Source organism: Varanus komodoensis, unplaced genomic scaffold (genome assembly GCF_004798865.1).
Source record: "Varanus komodoensis strain SLA01 unplaced genomic scaffold, ASM479886v1 scaffold12, whole genome shotgun sequence".
NCBI lineage: Eukaryota > Metazoa > Chordata > Lepidosauria > Squamata > Varanidae > Varanus > Varanus komodoensis.
The window spans coordinates 7,832,976-7,852,581 of record NW_025335349.1 but is presented as its reverse complement, the minus strand read 5'-3'; the positions used below and the strand labels follow the sequence as shown (position 1 = coordinate 7,852,581).

General features: G+C 39.2%; 1 protein-coding gene across 1 annotated transcript in view; it reads right to left on the bottom strand.

Annotated features, from left to right (window-relative positions):
* The window catches only part of DDX43 (DEAD-box helicase 43), a 36,308-nt gene extending 17,190 nt beyond the window's left edge, over positions 1-19,118 (bottom strand). Inside the window, exons 1-10 of the mRNA XM_044421449.1 lie at positions 18,836-19,118; positions 17,446-17,501; positions 14,114-14,246; positions 13,663-13,812; positions 12,557-12,638; positions 9,896-10,052; positions 9,694-9,812; positions 8,503-8,613; positions 7,600-7,741; positions 5,118-5,218 (exon numbers count right to left, since the gene is read on the bottom strand). Coding sequence (XP_044277384.1) covers positions 5,118-5,218; positions 7,600-7,741; positions 8,503-8,613; positions 9,694-9,812; positions 9,896-10,052; positions 12,557-12,638; positions 13,663-13,812; positions 14,114-14,246; positions 17,446-17,501; positions 18,836-19,118 — 1,334 coding nt within the window. The remainder of the gene's footprint in view (positions 1-5,117; positions 5,219-7,599; positions 7,742-8,502; positions 8,614-9,693; positions 9,813-9,895; positions 10,053-12,556; positions 12,639-13,662; positions 13,813-14,113; positions 14,247-17,445; positions 17,502-18,835) is intronic.
* Between the last annotated feature and the right edge of the window lie 488 nt (positions 19,119-19,606).

The window sequence follows — 19,606 nt, the reverse complement described above, 5'->3', positions numbered from 1 at the left end:
CCAAAAGCCTCTAAAGGCCACCAGATCTTATAGAAGGCTGATCTAGAAATTTGTGGTTTGTTCCGAGCCTGCTGCAATAGAGTTTGTGTTATCTCTTATGTGTGGAACAATGTCCACCAATGTGGTAGCCAAGTAATGGAACAGCATGCTCACAGTCTAAGTTACTTTAAGGATACAGTTGTGGGATCCCTGAGTCATCCAGCTTAAAGAACCACAAAGGAATTGCTGTCTCACTTGAGAGGGATAGTACTGAGAATCGCAAGGTTACCACTTTGGGCTGGGAATTCCACACAGGCAAACTTCTTTTGGAGAAGTCTCATATGAAAACTTGTTACTGGAGTAAGTGCTGCAGTAGCTGCATTTAGGATCCAAAATTTCTCTGAATCTGGTCTGTCTAGCTACTGACAGACTAACAGAAAGCCAGATGGACCAAGTTTATCACTCAGTCCCCTGGCAAAAAAGTCTAGTCATTTGCCAGGATCATCCTGAAGCAGTCAGCAGTGCTAATATAGACACAGACAACATTCACATCAACAAACATAAACCAATCCCCTTAGGAGATCAAGGGGAGAATACAAGTGTGGCTCACAATCCTGAGATCCGAAGATTCAAACCATTAAGACTCTGGTGGAAATCCACAACTCTCTTGGATACCTTGAATACAATCTCATTCTACTGGACACTGGCTTCACTGTCCCCTTTCAAAGAAATGCAGTTATTTCCTCTAAAGTAGGAGAAAGAAAAATGGTACAGCAAGAGTTTGTCCAGATGGGGTTTACTGCAAATTGAACTTGGACAATGGTAAACACCTACAGGTCTGCAGTGATATTCTGACACATACTGTACCCAGAGTTATAAAATATCTGTTGGCTGATAACACTCTTACAACAAGCCATTTGCTCCCAGATCAAAACTATCATCACCAGATTGCCTAAAAATTCCTTTGCCCTCAAAGAGTATGTCTTCAATACAGTTCTTCACCTCCTGAGTAAAAGCTGTTCCACACAGGCAGATACGTTGTGGCAATGGTACAATCACTGCCATTGACTTAGAATTGCAATTGGTCATGTGACAAGAGATGTGAATCAGTTGCTTTGTCAAACAGCCTGATTCATTATACAACACTTGTGAGAAATCCTATTAGTTGTCAAGGAAATAGCCAATAAACAAAGGACCTTTCCACACACATGAAATGTTAGTACTGCATCAGACAAGCTTGTTAACTTGCTACCCCAAGAAACAAAGCAGCAACTGTATATTTAGTTATTTAATTTCTATACCACCCAATATTTAATTTCTATACCACATCAAAAAGATTGAAGCATCAAAAAGACTCTGGAAAGTTTACAACAAGGCAGGTTGACTAGATATCAGGAAACATTTTCTGAATGTAAGAGGTTAGAATGGAGCCAATGGAACCAACAATGGAACCAACTACATAGGGAAGCTGTGGGCTCTCCCACACCAGAGGCATTCCAGATGCAAGTGGACAGTCACCTGAGAGGAATGGTTTAATCTGGAGTCCTGCACTGAGCAGGGGATTGGCCCTGATGGCCTTCTGGCCCCTTCCAACTGTACTATTCTATGATTCCATTATGAAAACTAAATAGTGTACTTTGAAAATAGCTTTCAGTCTTTATTTTGACTTGATCTTTTTCTATATTATTTGTAGAAGTATTTTGTCTGATAATATTTTAATAACTAAGTAAGAGCTGATAATTTGAGAATGGCACTGGTACTGAGGTAATGATACAGGTAGATTCAAAGTAGGGCCCTCAATAGAGACAACAGAGCATGGCATGTCAAAATCCAAAGATTTAGCCATTTACAAGACATGTTCATTGCTGAATCTGGTATCCTCAAAACAAAGATTTTGTCTCAAACATTTTGGATAAAAAAAAAACTAAGGAAGATGGAGATTAAGGCTCTTCTATCCAGAAGGTAGCACTGAGACAGCAGAGATATATGTGGTTGCTGATTTGGTGGCAAAAGCTTCAATTCTGGCTTCCGGTGGTTTTTGCTGGGTTGAAGATTAGTTCAGAACCAGAGGCAGCATGACTGATAGTGCTGATGAAAAAGGCTTTAAAGTGACTAAAGGGAAGATTGCTATAGCTTAAAATGTCACTGTTCACACAATGAGAAACCTCAGCAGTGGATCAGGCACCACAGTGTTAAGTGCCACTGGAGCAGAAAATGTGATCAATCAAAGAAGCATCAAAAAGACTGATAGCAATCCCCACATACTGTGGCAACAACACCTGCTTTGACAATGATGATTACAGGCAGTAACAGTGGTAACTGTAGTGCCAACTATCATCACCAGAAATATAGTACTTTCAAGAAACCTAGAAGGCAGTGCATGAGCAGGACCAAGACTGGAATGTTCAGAAAGACTTGAGGTCATCATACTCATGCTTAATGCTTGTCTGAGGACAAGCAACAAAATAAACAGTGAAATACTGCCTGTAATATTCAATAGACTTGTCCAGAATGGTACTGAAACAAAGCCATAGGGTTGGTACCAACTGAATATGGGCAGTCTTGTGAATCCTTCCATGTAAGTATGGTCAATAATGTATCATTCCATGGCTGTTCCACAAGAGTAGAAGCAGCACTAACAAAATTGGAATTTCTGGGGAATCTTCAGCATTGGGCTGATTAGAGAAATTAGTGTTAATCCTTACACATGCTCATCTTGAGAGCTAGACTGTTTTGGTCCCAACAATTGCTTCAGTATTCATGGGAGGGTCACCACTGACTCGCCCTATTTCTTACATTTATCTGAATCAGCCAAGGTGTTATAAGTCCAAGGATGACTTTGAAGCTTTGGAGCTGTTCCATTACCTTTGATGCAGAGATGTGGCCTGTTTTATCCAGTACATTTGTAAACGGTTCTCAAACTATAGGAACCATAATTTTAGTACTCTCCAAAGAGATAATGACACCTTCTTGAAGACCGTTCCTTGGCCGAGCCAGACAACACCAGAACTCGCACATTTGTTGGAAGGGCTATGTTAGGAGGTTTTGCTATCCTAAATGAACTTGATTAGCTTAAATCTGTCACTTCAATGTCCTTTCCCAGAGAAAAGCCCAAAGACAAGACATCCTGTTTCCCCTTACCTAATGGATAAAGGCTTGACAATACTTGTAAGAGTCTACCAAATTGCTTTCTGCTACACAAATCAGATAAAGTATATAGTTGCCAGACAGTAAATAGCTGAAACAAAGGCATTTAATTGTGAAAAGGCCAACTTTTGAATAGTAAATTCTGTTGCACTGCTACACTGGAAATCAGTGCCCTGTCTCAATCTGCATGACTTGGGGATCAAGGCTCTTATAGTAAGTAATCTGACAACTCTGGAAAGATAATAATCTGACATTACTGAGCCAGATGAAGAATAGCAATTCACAGCAGCATCAGTGTTTCTCCTAATTAGATTTGACCACTGCAAATGAACAGTTTCAGAGCTATTGAACAATTCCAGTCCTTGACTATTATAATCATTATTATAATCATAATAATAATGCTGGTTTTGCCTGCTACTCCTGAGAAGGCAGGGGAAGCTGGACTCTTCAGTCTGACTCATATACCCCAGGTCCTGAGTCATGGATCTGCTGCCTCATACACTAGAGTACAAGCAGAATATGCTTCTTCAGGAACACTGGACTAAGCATCATGCCACCTGTCAGATGACTGCCAGGTCTTCTATTATTTCTTCCCATAGTTTCCAGCGACTGAAAAGGAGATGGGGGAGACAGGAACCTGCATGTTGTATCTGTTGATGCCTACCTGGCTTACCACAAGTAAGCATTTCTTAACCCCTGTCCACAGTTTGTCTCCTGATGAGCAAAGGCGGAGCAAACACAGACTCTTTGAGCATCAGTCATCCCAACTTAGGTTGCATAAGAACTGGAGACCTGGAGAGGATAGAACGGGGAAGGAACTTTGCTACACAGTGTTAAGCTCTCTTTAGAAGTTGTACCTTTAATCAGTCTCTCCTGACTGGGATAGTAGAAAATAGTAGGACATGCTGAGAAAAAATGTAAACAATCAAACGAAGAGAAGGAAAGACAGATTGGAGGTAGAATGAAACAATCCTTCCTAGTTTTATAAGATAGGGTTAGTTTTTGAGAATGATGAGTCCATCTTCCTGATGATCAAAAGGCTGACCCTGCCCCTCAACAAAAATGAGGTATTTTCCCCAGTCACAAATATTGCCCTCTGAATTCCTAACAGAGAAAATGATGTATAAGCACAATAAATACACAGACAATCTTCAATGAGACCAGAAGCAACTTTCCAATGTATATAGTCTAGAACTGTTGAAATTCTGAGATTTTCATTGAGGAGTTGAAAGGCTGTTTAGGCTGTTTCAACGTCAATACCCCATATTAGATTTAAAAGGTTAGCAATGAGGTATTTACAACATTAAAGCAGAACTTATGAGGATTTAATAAAATTTTGAACATTTGGTGTTTCCAACATGAGGTATCATGTTCATCTGAGTAAATGGAAACCTGTCATTCAACAGACCAGTGTTAGTGCTGAGGATGAATAACAGTATTAGCCGCAGTCAAATACCTTGCCAATTCCAAATCTTTCATTAATCAATTAATAAAGCTGAGAAATAAACAAATGTACTGCACCACAATTTATAACTGGCACATTTTTCCTAGAAATAATATTCTGCAATAGTTATCTCTTTTCAGATAAAAAGCACACCCCAACCTCTTTACTAGCTCAAAGATAATATAAAAAAACAGGTATTTTCTGTAACATAATGAAAATTACAATTAGACATAATTTATATATGTTTTATTTTCAAATGCCATTTACTAAAAGGATAATACTTCCCTGATAGTAGCATCCCAACCACTTGCCAAATTTTACTATCCTTCATACATTAAATTGTTTGTGTAGCTTAAAGATTACTGCAGTGCTACAGCCTGTGTGCGTTCAGTCAAGAATTCCACCTTTACTGGAGAAATGGAAGTTCTCATATTCTGGCAACTATTTATATAACGGCAGTTACTAATTTACTTTCTACCCAAAGCGATAGATAGTAAATAAAATATTTTTATCTAATATATCTATTGCCATTTTAAACCATACTTACCTAGTCATAACTGTTTGTCTGTCAGGACGTATGTCTAATAAAATCTTCATTATTTGAGGCTCAAATCCCATATCCAGCATTCTATCAGCTTCATCCAATACCTGTGAAAAAAAGTGATTAAACACTCTTGACTCCATTTTTATAAATTACTTGTTTTCTAAAATTCCAGATCAGAATCTCATTTTAAATATTACTTCTATTTCACATGTATACATATTTTACACATATATTATTTGTCTGTACCCAATAGTGTTTGTTCGCCAAAGGAATGCCATCTATCACATACTGCCCTTCCTCCTAAGAGAGCCCAGAATTATTCACCCTTATTCTCTTTGAATCCTTAGTATCAGTGCTATCCATGCTTGCCATCACTCTTCATTGCCTTGTAGCAGTAGTAACTTAAAAACAGTACCTATCCATTCCACTGTTATAGCCTACCAAACTGATTTTTATGAGTTACCAGTTATAACATACTGGATAACCAGTAGACCCCACTCCATTCGCACCCCCCCCAGGACTGCCAGCTGCCAATAGGTATCTTGTTTGCATATGCCTATGTAACAAAAATCAATGTATAGGCTAAATCATGTCATTCATATTTCACATAATCAACCTGCTTAGGTGTAGCTGACTTGAATCCTAACTATTGGATGTATATGCATGTATTTAACATAGAAGACATTCACATATAGATTCTATCTGCCAAACACAGAGGTGAAGCAGAAACTTGCAGCTGGAAGAATGGCCAGCTATGACAACACTCCTTCACCATGAATACCTGATATATTTTTCAGAATTTCACAGTTGCAATTTGATACCTGTAGCATCTTCCATTCAATCTGTACCCTCCATCTACATTTCAAACCCCACAGTCACAACATCTAGTGTTTGTTTTAAATTTCTTTAACTTTTCTATTTTTTTTTTTTTGCCACCCTTGATTTTTGTTCCATGTAACCTAGTTAAGTTATGGAGAACTCAAAAGTTTATCAACTCTTTTGCAGCATACGGATATAAGAAGCTGCCTTATACTGAGTGAGTTCATTGGCTAATCAAGCCCAGCACAGTTGACTCTGATTGTTAGCTTTTTTCCAGAATTTCAGGCAGGCCTTTCCCTAGCCCTCCCTGGAGATGCTAGAGCTTGAACCTGGGACCTTTTAAATGTAAAACATGGGTCTACCGCAGGACCATGACTGTCCTAGTATTTGGTTGGTCCTACTAAAGGTAAATGACCAAGTGTGGAATTTATATTTAAGTTATCCTAACTTTAGGGATTCTGCTGGCAATTTTTTCACTTTTAGAGTTGGGAATGGAATCGAGGCCAGATTTAAATTAATAATAAATGATGTCTTCAAACAATGTAAATTTATCCTGAAATGCTTATAGCATTTCCTCTATACTAAGACCAATCTCAAGGTAAGCAGTTGCATTTACATGAAGGTATGGCTGATTCACTGGAATACTCAATGGGATACTACATGTTATAACATTTTCTTGGTAGTACCACTTGTACGTATATACTAATCATGGTCTCAAAGAATTGAGCTGCTAGATTTTATGTAGAGGAAATATCACTATCTACACGTGGTCCCTGGGTTAAAAATACATTCCGTTCCTGAGATTGTCTTTACATCAAATTTGTATGTAAGATGAATCACATATTTAAAAAGCAAACAAAACACTTAAGAAACACTCCCATATATACTAAAGCATCTTAAACACAATACAGACTTTTAGCGATGGTAATACAATAATAATAAAGTAACTACAAGAACTGGAGAGAGAGAAAATCTGTATGTATGTGCAGGTATACAGTACAGTTCTAAAAACAGTCTAGATAGGAAAAAATAGGTAAAAGATTATTAAAAAATATTATTGCTTGAGGTAACATTAAGCCTAACATTAACTAGTTGATGATGAAGATGGGCCTGGTGCAGGAGAGTCAGGGTCTGATTGTGCTGCTGGGGGTGAGTGTACCACTAAAATCATTTTCTAGTTCTGACTTTGATGCTCTTTGCCTCCTCGTTCCCTTTCCCTCCTTCCTTCCCTTCCTATTATTCTCTTCCTTCCTCCTTCCTTCCTCTCCTCACTGCCAGCTGCTCAATGCCCATGAGCACCCACTTGCCACTCAGCACCTGTGGGCACCCACTTGCTGCTTCAGGATGAGGTGGGACTTCTGGGTTTGCTTGTTCTTAAGTAGGGGTTACTCTTAACTCAGACAATCCTAATTGTGGAACAGGATGTATATTAGAAAAACAAACTTTCCACCTTGTCCCTCTGAACATTCCAATAAGGACTGAGGATGCCCACTGGCTATGGAATGCTGGGTAACTGCTGAAGGGGGTAAAAGAACAAGGACAGAAGAATAAAATGGGCAAAACTGGAAGAAAAGTTTCATCTGTGAACAAGACTCCACACTGCCACCTTCTGTTAGTCTCACTTGTACTTTAGTAACTTCCAGCCCAATACATTTTGACTACTTGCCAAGTATGTTATGCTCCTCAGATTTATGAAGTTGTTCATTTGAAGATCATTCAATCTACCAGGAGTAGCAATAACGATGTCCACACCTTTGGTAACCACGTTGATTTGCCCTTTTCGATCTCCACCACCGTATATGCAAATGCTAAAAAGTGTCCAATATTTAGTGTTTTAAGTTAAATCTGTAGCAATACATTTTTTTTTTCCGATTTATATCCTGCCTTTTTCCTACAAAGGGCTCAAGGCAGCTTACGTCATTCTCCTCCTCCATCTTATCCCCACAACAACCCTGTGAGGTAGGTTGGGCTGAGATTCTGCGACTGGCCCAAAGTCACCCAGTTGGCTCCATGGCCGAGTGGGGACTAGAACCCAGACTGCCTGAGTCCCAGTCCCATGCTCTTAACCACTACACCACACTGGCTGTCAGTGTGCATTTCAGTACTTTACACAACATTCCATAAAAACTTGGCAGAATTTATTTTTTCTCATTGGGTGAAGAGAACAGAAATTCAAAAGCCATTGAAAAAAGCCTTGCTGAAAAGCCTGGCTAAATATCTCTATTTTGTTACCTAATGTAATGTAAACATTTTCCCTATATAGCTTTGGATATAGAAATGAGTATCTTTAATCAGGTGTAAGAATACAAGTTTTAATATTGAGCATAAGCAAGCTAGAAGGCAGTGGCAAAGAATTATAAGCTCTTGGGACAGAAAAAGTTGTATCTTCTGTAATCCATATACTACCTAGCATACTATCAGAAATTTCCAGATATTTAGTAGTAATCAATCAGCAATAAGACTGTGCAATAGAAAAAATCCATCCAAAGCTTAACCTTTTCAGTAAGTGAAGTACTCCACAAAGATTTGGATGAACAAAGTAAATATAGCTGGATAATACAATTATTACCTTTTAATTCCTTTATAAGAATATTTTGAGCACTCTGCCTCAACCTGAAGAGCCAATTCTCTAGTGGGAGTAAGAACGAGCATACCTGGTCCACCACGTTTTTCTCTAGGTCTGCAAAAAAATTAACTGTTATTTACATGAAGTTATGAAAGAAGAACAGACAACACAATGCATCAATTGACTAAAAAAGAAAACTGGAAACATCATTCAATATTGGGCGAGAATTACATAAAGGCTGCATACCTAAGCATATTTAATACCCAAAGAAATCCTGAAAACACTAACTGCTTAGTAAACTGAAGTATGGTATTTATTAGTTGCTGCTGCTGTACTATGGCAATTCAAACCAAATAACATAGATTCATGACTATCTAGATTGGGTGTGCAGAATGGATGTGCATGATTTACAATGCCCAGGTGCTTTGAGGTCAATTGTGAGAAAAAAGGCAAGCTTGCTAGGGCACTTCAGGAAGGACAGAACTGCATAAAATAATCTAGAGACTAGATACAACCTGCAGGTTGTTCACAGGGAATCACTAATCTTACACAGACCCAAAAGTATTATGGGCAAATATTACACTTTTGAAAAAGCATGGTGGTAGGCTGCCCTGGGTTCCATGGAAGGAAAAAGGGCAGGATATAAATATAATAAATAAATAAATAAATAAATAATTTAAAAGCCAAAACAGGAAATTGGAGGATTAAAAAACTCGAACATGATGCAGACTCCAAATAAATCAGAGGGATAATTCTTTCCCAGTTTTGCTATGCAGTGATTTGAACTAGAATTGGGAAGCAAAGTACAATATGTGTACCAGAATTCTGGAGAATGGTTACAGCCAGGAACCGGACATTTTATTATGTCAATATCTGGAATAATGTTCAGACTGACTTGTGTCATTCATATTATTTATAATAAAAAACTTATATAAAAAACTTAGCTGCATATTTCAACACTATTAAAAAGAATATACTAGCAGAAGACCTTACTACATTATGTTCAACATTAAGTTTTCAAAAGTCCCAAGAGGCAATAGACAAACCATATTGTCCTCTTACATCTTTCATGTCTCTTGTGACAAAGATTATTAAATCTGGTTTTCTGGGTTTCTTACCTAATTTTAACAGATGCAGTAAGAACCACCCACCACACATAAAATCCAAGTTCTTATCAACTCATCTAGTTCTTACACTGGCTGTAAATCCAAATGAATGAATCCAGGCATTAAATAAGCCAACGTCTTTCCAGTACCAGTCTGTGCTATTCCAATGAGATCAAATCCTTGAAGTATAATTGGCCAAGCCTGTGACTAAAATAAGTGGTAAATAATATGAATAGACTGAAATTTAAACAGAACAGTTTCCACAGTATCCTGAAATAAAGCAAAGATACCTGAATTGGGGTAGGGTTCTGAAACCCAACTTTCCTTATATTCACCATGATGTCAGGATAATGCCTAAAAGCATCTTCAAATTCACAGATTGGATTAGGAATACACCTCTTTTCCCCATCTTTCAGGTCATTACATGTGATATTATTGTTTTCTTTTCTTTAAAAAGATCAAGAGATAATGTTATCAATAAGAAAATAGTTTACCTATTCATTCTAGAGAAGCAGAAACAACAGAAAAAGGACTATGCAATTTCCATTTTGCGATCAGCTTCATAGTAAGCCCATGCTAGAAGAATAAGATTAGGAAGTATAACTGTCTTTCATGTTCATATGATACACAAATTTAGAACTGTCAGAAAGGATATGATTTTTAACTTTCCATTAATAGCTGGGATGAAATACTATGGGTAATACAGACATGAAAAAAATAATTTTAAAAATGTGTCCCAACAATGCTAAACGAATCGTATGTTTTATTCAACTTTCTGCAAGTCCATGTTCTAAGTATTTTTTTACTCATAATGAGTTTTAAATTGTCATGTGGTATGTCACATAGATCTAGTAAAAAATTGATGTGTTTACTTTTGCAGCTTTGGGTTCGTTCTAACACAAGAAAACTGAAAAATCACACACAAAAGGTGTTAGGAGTCAGACGGACCCAGCCAGTATGTAGCAGAAGAACCATTTCTCAATCTTGCTTTCTTTATGAGGAAGTGAGGCCAAACAGCTGGCTTCTACCTGCCACTGCCCTGCAGCATTGGGGAGAAAGAAAGCGTGCTACTTGCTTTCCCCAAGGAGAAGGCAAGCACAATAGTTGGGCATCCTTGGCCCTCTTAGCCCTTTTCCCCAGTAGGAAAAGTGGGAAACTGGGAGGAGGTATCCCTGTTACCTGTCAAATGTGATGGTCTCCTTTCTGAGGAGGCTTATGGGACAAGCAGCAGAACCTGCCTCTATCACCTTTCCAAGCTCCAGATGGGACTTGGGAAGGAGCCCACCCAATTCCATTGTGATGGTGGTAGGTGTGGGTGTGAGAAAGGGAAGCACAACACCTGAGCTCCCCTAGCCATGTTCCCCCTGCTCTCCAAGGTGGAACAGTTGGCCCAGACTCCTCCCAAGGAGACCTAAGCACCTCCTTGTCTGATGTTCAAATGCATACATCTGATGAGCTAGGAAGGGTCACAGATAGCTACAGCTGAGCAGTGGATAGCCTTGCTCTAGGTTTCTGTGCCCAGTGTTAAAGTGTGCCTCTTCTTGCATCCCACTCTGGGTTCCCTACATGGCACTCCTGCTCATACAAGGAGAGCACAACCTCTCACAAGGAATTTTGCTCTGCCAGCATTGGCAGGATTGCAGGGCAGGAAAGCAGATGACTCTTATCAAAATGATCTGTTGGTGACATAGAGGTACATGGGGGGGCATGTCACACAGAGGTGGGTAGAGATCTGTTTTTCCCTGTGAAGGAGGGCAGGACGCATTCCAATGGAGCAAAGCTCAGGAAACCAAGGTTCAATTTGGATGCCAGGAAGTACTTCCTGACAGCACCTGCAGGGTATGGAATGGGCTTCCATGGGAGGTGGTTGAAGCCCCAGTGACGAAGGTGTTCAAGGTATGTGCTGGACACACATATGGTAGGCATTTCATGAGTGGAGCCAACTGGAGCCAGGGGTCAAACTAGATGGCCTGGGAGGCCCCTTCTGACTTGTTCTGTTTCTATGTTTCTGTGCCAACTACTTGCTACTGTCATTCTGATCTCCTCAGTGCTCCTATAATACCCCATGGCATACTGTAGGAAGATGAAACAGAAAAGAGAGGGAATGGGAACATATCCTGACTGTGCCTAAATGTCCTTCAGACACAGCAGAATTTTACCCACAGTGCACAGGTAATATTCTTAGAGAACAAAAATGTTATGCAAACCCATCCTATGTCTCATTTACTTAAAACCTTTTTGGGTACTTCTAAGGAATGGCTCTAAGTGAAACCAAATTCATAAAAATTCTCTTGAAAGTGTTCTATGACCACAGACATGCATCTCTGTCTGTTACATGCTACACCAGGGGTGCTCAAACTTTTTCAACAGGGGGCCAGTTGAAAGGAGGTGGTGGCAGGCGCGGGCTGGTGAGGCAGGGGTGCCCATGGGCATGGGCCAGTAAGGTGGCGGCGGGCACGCACGGCGAGGTGGTGGCTCGCTCACTCAAACATCTCTGAGCGTGTCCAGAACGATCTCCAAGTGAGCAAGGCGGGCACACACGTGGCAAGGCAGCCGGCAGCAGCTGGCACGGGGAGTCCAAAACCTCTGAGGAGGGCCAGATAATTGGGCATGGCAGGCCGGATTCGGCCCGCGGGCCATAGTTTGAGGACCGATGTGCTACACAATAGTCTTATAAATCCTTACACCTAGCAGGAATGAGGACTCAGTGTAATGGATGCAAGACAATCCAACACATGGAACACAGAACACATCTTGTGAGAAGTGCGCAGGGTTCATATTGTCGCTCTGGTAAACATTTCAACAGACTTTACAGTCATATTTAAGATTTTGTAGACATCACCACATCCCATTATAAAAGATACTTTCATACTATTGCACTGTATTACAATCCATTCAAAAACAATAGAACATTCCAGTATACTGAACACATTTCCAAATCCCAATCTTACCTCCACCTATCAGCTACTTCTTGTGACATAGAAGCAATCTTTGGTGATTCTTTATAAAAATGTTTTTCAATTGGAGGTAAATCTGGTAAAATTAAAAGGAAAATTGAGTTTGTAATATTATTATTTAAAATTGGAGAAGCAATAAACAGCTTTTTGGCATTCTTACAATTGCCAAGCACATTGTTTTACTGTGTGAAGCACCAACACAGTTCAAGAAAGGCTTCCAAGGAATTGTTGCAGATACACATATATGAAAATACACCAAATATAAACATTTGATCTCACAAAACAGTACCATCAATATTCCATGTATCATTTTAAATTAATTTTGATGGTATTTTTAAAATTAAAGTGTGAATTAAGAAATTCATTTTTTCATGTTCAGCTTTTGAGCTGAATAGACTCACTAAATCAAAGAACAAAAACAAAAATTCCACAAACATAAATATAAAATTTGATATCACACAATGGTTTGTGCTAAAGCTTGATTTTAATCTCAAAATTTTACCAACACTGAAAATGCAATTTAGGTGAGGGACAGTCTTATATATCCTATGTTACTTCTCTCCAATTTCATACCTAAGATTTTTTTAAAATTTCATACCTAAGATTTTTTAAAATCTTATGTACAACAAAGAATTTTGAATGCATCATTCGCAATTCATGTGTGGACACATTAGGTTATTTCATATATTTCTCTCTCACAGATCTCTGTGGATGTTTTCATGTATAGAACTGTGACTTGTGCATCTGTGTGTGGCCTGTAGGATAAGTATTCATGTTTTATAGTGATGGTCTTAAGTTGATCCATGAAGTATGACTGCTCCTTACAGGATTCCATGTCATCTCTCTTCCTACCTCAGGAAAGCTCATGTTAATGAAAAATATCACTCATGCAATACAAATGCATTGACACAACTGCCTTTGCACCAGAACTTTTATGCTTTCTATTTTACATAATAACTATGGACTTGGCAGTTCTAATAAATTTTGTAAATCTGTAGGTGAATGCATGCTTTCAATACAACTTAAAACAATTCTTTAAGAAACCAGGTGATTTTGATCATTCACAATGTACAAGTCCATTAAAAATCTGTTATACTAACCAGCCCACTTAATAGCTTCATATTTAGCTTTGTTTTCTCGAAGGTAGGCCCAATTAATAGGCTGCTTTGTATTACTGTATCCAGATTTCAAAGCTCCAGAACTAGTCTCACTGTAGCAATTTGTTCCAACACCTTGTTGTTTAAAGGAACCTGTTAAAACAAAATGTTTCAATTTGCTAAAACACTTTAATACCAGATCAATATGAAATTTAAAAGAATAATCGGAGCCACAAAACAATTTCATTATATAGCTATCTAAAGACAAAGAATTCCAACCAAGACCCTGGGTGTTCTTATTTTTTAACATGCTGCTCCATAAATTCCTGACTTCAGTCTTATTCCATATACCTCCTGTAGTTCATAAATGCCTTAGCAGCAGAGTGACTAAAATATTGATTTAAAACAAGCAGGTTTAATCTGAAGAAGACTTTACTAATATTTAGACTCTTACCTTTAATGTGTCTTTCTCCTGCTGTGCTTTGACTATACCTTTCAACAAGATCATCAATCAATGTTTTGGCTTTTGTTTGCTTATCCCTGTCACCAAGTATCTTTATTTCAGCTTCATAGTTTCCCTTTACAACCTAAATATAAGGTTTTAATTTAGCACATGAATAAAAAAGGGAAATACTTTAACTCTCCTCCTCAAACTCTTCTTTCTGTGTCCTTGCATAACTTTGCTAAGTACAAGAATTTTCTAAATCTCTCAGATAACTAAGACCCAGCAGCAATGATGTGGATACAAAATTCTCTACATCTAAAAAATGCACTGGGCAATATCTAATGCTCACTGTTACTACCACAGGAAGCTAGCTGATCCACTTAGAAACTGAAAGGAGTACAAGCACTAATTACTGGAAAAGATAGGTCAGCAGAGCTCACAAAAAGGAGCACTTTATTTGCTCCATTCAGCAAACAAATGTTTTGGAGCTGCTTTAGGAAGTGCTAGCTTCTCGTAATTCTAGTGGTGAGTGCCACTGGAACAAAAAACAAAAACAAAAAAACAATGAAAGTGCATCATCATATGGAATACTGCCTATTGTTTCATAAAATTATTTAGTATCATAGAAAATGGAAAGAATGTAAGTAAATTAGGTGCTTCAAGATCAGATCTCCCCCCCCCCCCCCGGGTAATTATATGCCTTTTTTCATGCCCCATCCACACATTCTATTAATGTGTAGCCTGGAGTAGAATTGCAGCTATTGGCCTCCATGCATTCAGCAAAAAACAAGAATAGACTATCCTTGCACTGGGTATGCACAGCACTAAGAATTAGGAACTGTGGAATTCTGCTTTCTAATCACACACACACATATATGTATGTACATTCCCTCCAGAAAGCTGTTATTTCATTTGACTGTGCCATTTAAACCTCATCTAGCTGCATTCCTGTACATGTTAGGAAGAAAAAAGAAAAAAGTAGTACAACTTCCAGCATAGCTGCCTGGCTTATGCTAGAAATTATATGATTTTTAAAAATGTATTCGCAGACACAGAACTGTACCCTTAACAGTGCTTTGATTTTTTTCCTGTTTAAGAGCATTTGACTTTTGAGAAAAATTGAAATATTTATACAGCATTTTACATTAACATGAAATACTTTTAGAATTTGGTTTATTAATACAAATATGACAGATAAACTAATACAGTGGCACCTCAGCTCACAAATGCCTCAGTTCACAACCAAACTGGATCGTGAACAGAAATTTCAGACGAATTTTGCCTCCGTTATTTACATTGAACCTTATGGGGGAATTTGACTTGGGTCGCAACCAATTTGGGTCACGACCAGAGTCATGGAACGGATCAAGTTCGTGAGCCGAGATACCACTGTACTAAATATACTGGATCTAGATTTCATCATACTTCATTAATGAAAAGAGTCATTCAACTCATAGGACTTTAGTTAGACACATCTTCTAAATTCCAGTCATTTCAAGAGGTGTAGTTTAAGTAAGGCTATCATGGGTTACAACCCTTGGATCCTATCTAACATGCCAGCTGTGCAATCTTATAAATTACTACTCACAGTCACAATGACTTCAGCATGTCCTAAATGGGCAGAGAACTGCAGTCTAGATAAAATTCTGATATATGCAGAGCACTATATTATTTGTGTTTCAGCAATTGCAGTGGCTTTTCTTTAGAAACTAGTTCATGGGCATTTGCTGGCCCAGCCCGAGAGATGAGGATTATGCTTATAAAAAGCTACACCAACAAAATACAGTGGTGCCTCATACTTCAAATTTGTTTCAGGAGGCCATTTGAATTGTTTGACGTCTGAATCAATTTTCCCCATTAGAAATAATAGAAAGTGAATTAATCTGTTCCCAGACCCTAAATAATACCCATTTCGATAAACAGCAAATGCAGCCTTCTGAAACAAATTAAGTTTGAAGTACAAGGCACCACTGTACTAAAATCTATGTTAGTAATGTTATGTTAGTGCATTTAACTCTACCTTAGTGAGGAGTGGTTTTATATATATAACAAAAAATTAAGCCCAAAAAAGCTCTGAAAACGCATGAGCATTACACAAGAGATGTTTCACAGAGAGAGACGACTTGGGAACACAACAGATGATGTTTATGCTGTGACCCCATTTTTTTCACTGCACATGCAGTCTGAATGTAGAAGTATTGTTTGAACTTCACAGCAATTTTATCTCAACTTTTAACATTCAAACTCTGGATCATTCGACGTTAGAGTCGTTTGACGTATGAGGTACTACTGTATTAAATTACAAATACTGAGTTCTGAAATAGCTATTTTAGAAAAATGTCTTGGGATATATATTACACATTGTAAGTTCCTTTCTCCTTCTAAGTAGTGCAATCCTATTAATATGTACCCAGAAGCCCCATTGTGTTCAACAGGATTTTTTTCTGAATGAGTTTGTATAGGACTGATGGCTCAAAGTAATTCTACAGCCACTGGATAGTGTCTAGGGGACAAAGGTGTCACTGGATTCCCAGTCCAAGGTTGGTAACACAGTTTTGACCTCAGATGTGGGGGCTCTATGCTGGGGTCACCCTCCTGTCCCCCTCACTCCCAGCACAGAAAGCTGCACCATCTGCTTCTCTGAGGACAGGAAACTTATCTCAGAGAAGGCATAAACCAAGAGTTGTGAGGCAGGAACAAGGCTGCAGCCACCTGGTTACAAAATATCCTGGTGGTACTCTAGCCTCCTCCCTCCCTGACTGGACTGGTATATCAGCTTTACAGAACAGGCAAGTAGAGATCACCTCTGCTGCTTCCCTCACTTCATAGCAGATTCTTGTAAGTCTCCAAGCACTGCACCCTTTGGAGTTTTCCACACATCCATAATACTAAATGCAGAAAATAGTTTGTTCTTATAGAGGCTACTTGTACTCTGTTTCCCCGAAAATAAGACCTAACCAGAAAATAAGCCCGAGCATGATTTTTCAGGATGCTCATAACATAAGCCCTACCCCCATAATAAGCCCCAGTTAAGATCATCAGCCAGACAGACACATTTAGTACATCTGTTGCAACACAATTTGGGGTTTGGAGAGTTATGACAATGTTCCAGAAGATGATGACTGTATTTGTATAAATGTAGATTTTTGTACATGAATAAATGAATAAATGCAGATTGTTGTACATGAAAAAATAAAACATCACCTGAAAATAAGTCCTAGTGTGTCTTTTGGAGCAAAAATTAATATATGACCCAGTCTTATTTTCGGGGAAACATGGTAATATGTTAACTGGCAATTCTGGAAGATTTTTTAAAAGGAAGATTAAAATGAACACCTCACCTTTATTTTACAACCTGAGGATTCCTCAAGTTCTTTTATTTTAGTGCCACCACGACCTGTTGTAAAAGTAAATTTAAATGGAAAACTTGCCCAAATCCCAAATTAAGCCAAGTGGCTTCAGATTCTTCAATTAAAGAATGCAAACCTTTTCTTTAAAAAATCAAGAACAGAAATAAGGACAAATACTGGAGCTATAGGAAAAGAGTGTAAAATTTTAAATATTCTGAGAATGTTTTGTTGTAAACATGACAAAGAAGTCTAGATAAGATTGACCACTCTGCTCACACAAGCTTTTTATAAACAAGCCACTTATGCAACTTTCATATAACTGTGTACATACTTTTGCTTACATAGATTATACAGTATGTTGTAAGCCACCCAGAGAGCCTATGGCTAGTGGGGTGGCATGTAAATTGAATAAATAAAATTATTTCTTTGCTCAAAATGTTCCAAGCTGAAGCAAACCAGCTAAAAGTAGCATAAGCTTCCTTTGAAATCTGTATCTGAGTAAACAGAACTGATTCCAAATGTTGGTTCTATCTGGATTGCTCTTCATATGAAATATTCAGAGCTGTTGTTGGGTTTACCAATGCTAAATAGACAGAAATTGACGTTTTGATATCAAATCCAAAAACTGTTTAAAGCAAGGTCTGATTGTACAAATACTAAACGCACATCACATTGTTGTGAAACATACACAGCTTCTTCCCTCAGTCACAGCGTAAGGCACATACAGATAAATCTGTAGTATTCCATTTTTTCCAATACGCACACATTTCATATACATTCTATACAGTCACTACAGGCAACTCTTGGTCACTTTAATACTAAGGTTGTCTGTCACAGCTGCATCTTCCTCCTGTCTTTTCTCTTTTTGTATTTTATAATCAGTTTAAAGTAATCCTTTCTGCACTTACTTGAAAGTAAGTCCCAGATAATTTATTGGAGCTAACTTCTGAGTAAGTATGCCCAAGACTGCACAACCACCCTCCTTGTGCGTTCTGACAGAAAAGCGATACATTCATGAGCATACAGCACAAGATTCTACACTTCTGTAGAATCCATCACTCAGCATGCCACTCCAACAGCCCTGCGAGATTATAGGACATTATAACGGTAGACATTTTTTCATGTCTACGATTAATTTACACTGCAGCCTACTGCCACAGCTCTTTCGGTGACGGAGACAGTTCTAAGTACATTTGCTACTGAATATGTCTCATAAAACTCAGTGACACACACTCAAGTAGACACACTCAAGACTGGTCCTCATATTACATCCTCCACTGCCAGTGAGCCAAGGGGGCCCCCGCGGTTACTGCTGAGGGGAACCCGAAATTCCTTCCTTCCTTCCTGTAACAAGATAAAGCACGCGGGCAGCGGCCGCTACCTATGAGCGTGCCAACGAGCGCGTTATCCAGGTGGAAGCAGAGCGGCGGAAACCCCGCGCGCTCCCTGTCTCCTCGGACTCGGGCTCGATACTCCAAGGGCCCTGACTGCCAGGGCTCGCCGCCAGGCGCCAGCCGCGAACCCCATTTTTCCCCGCCGCCCGCGGGTCGGTTCCCAGCAGGCCGCTTAAGAAGAGCCGTCGCCGGGCGCCAGTCGTCCAGGGAGGGCTCCTTGAGCTTCCCGCGGCATTCATCCTCGTCGCTGTCCGCCTCCCAGTCAGACATGCCGAGAGGCAGTAAGCAACCATGCCACACCACCCGCTCCACTCGCGCGAATAACCGCCAGTTATCCGTGCGCGTGCCACTCTAAACCGCCCGATTCCGGCTTTCGCTCTGATTGGCGGGAGCCGCCCACGTTTCCGAGAGCTGATTGGCTGGTGGTGTAAAGAGCTTAGAATTATAATGCGGTGCTACCCTTCCGAAATGGAGTTGCTGTTACTTTTTGGTTAGGTGGTGCCTCGGCGTCTTACCATTACTTTCTCTGTAAGGCAAGCCTTTTCGCCCCGCTTGCGGTTGGTGCAATTTCTTGATGTATTAAAAAAAAAAATACCGTGATGACGTTTGTGCACATTAGAAACAACAACAACGTTGTGGCGATGGGAGGTAAACTAGTTACCCATGCCACGTGCGGGCGGATAAAGAGAAATGGCAACCCCATACCTAGCTAGGTTTAGTTGGAAGTACATTTAGTTCGTCACCCAAACAAGTGTTAA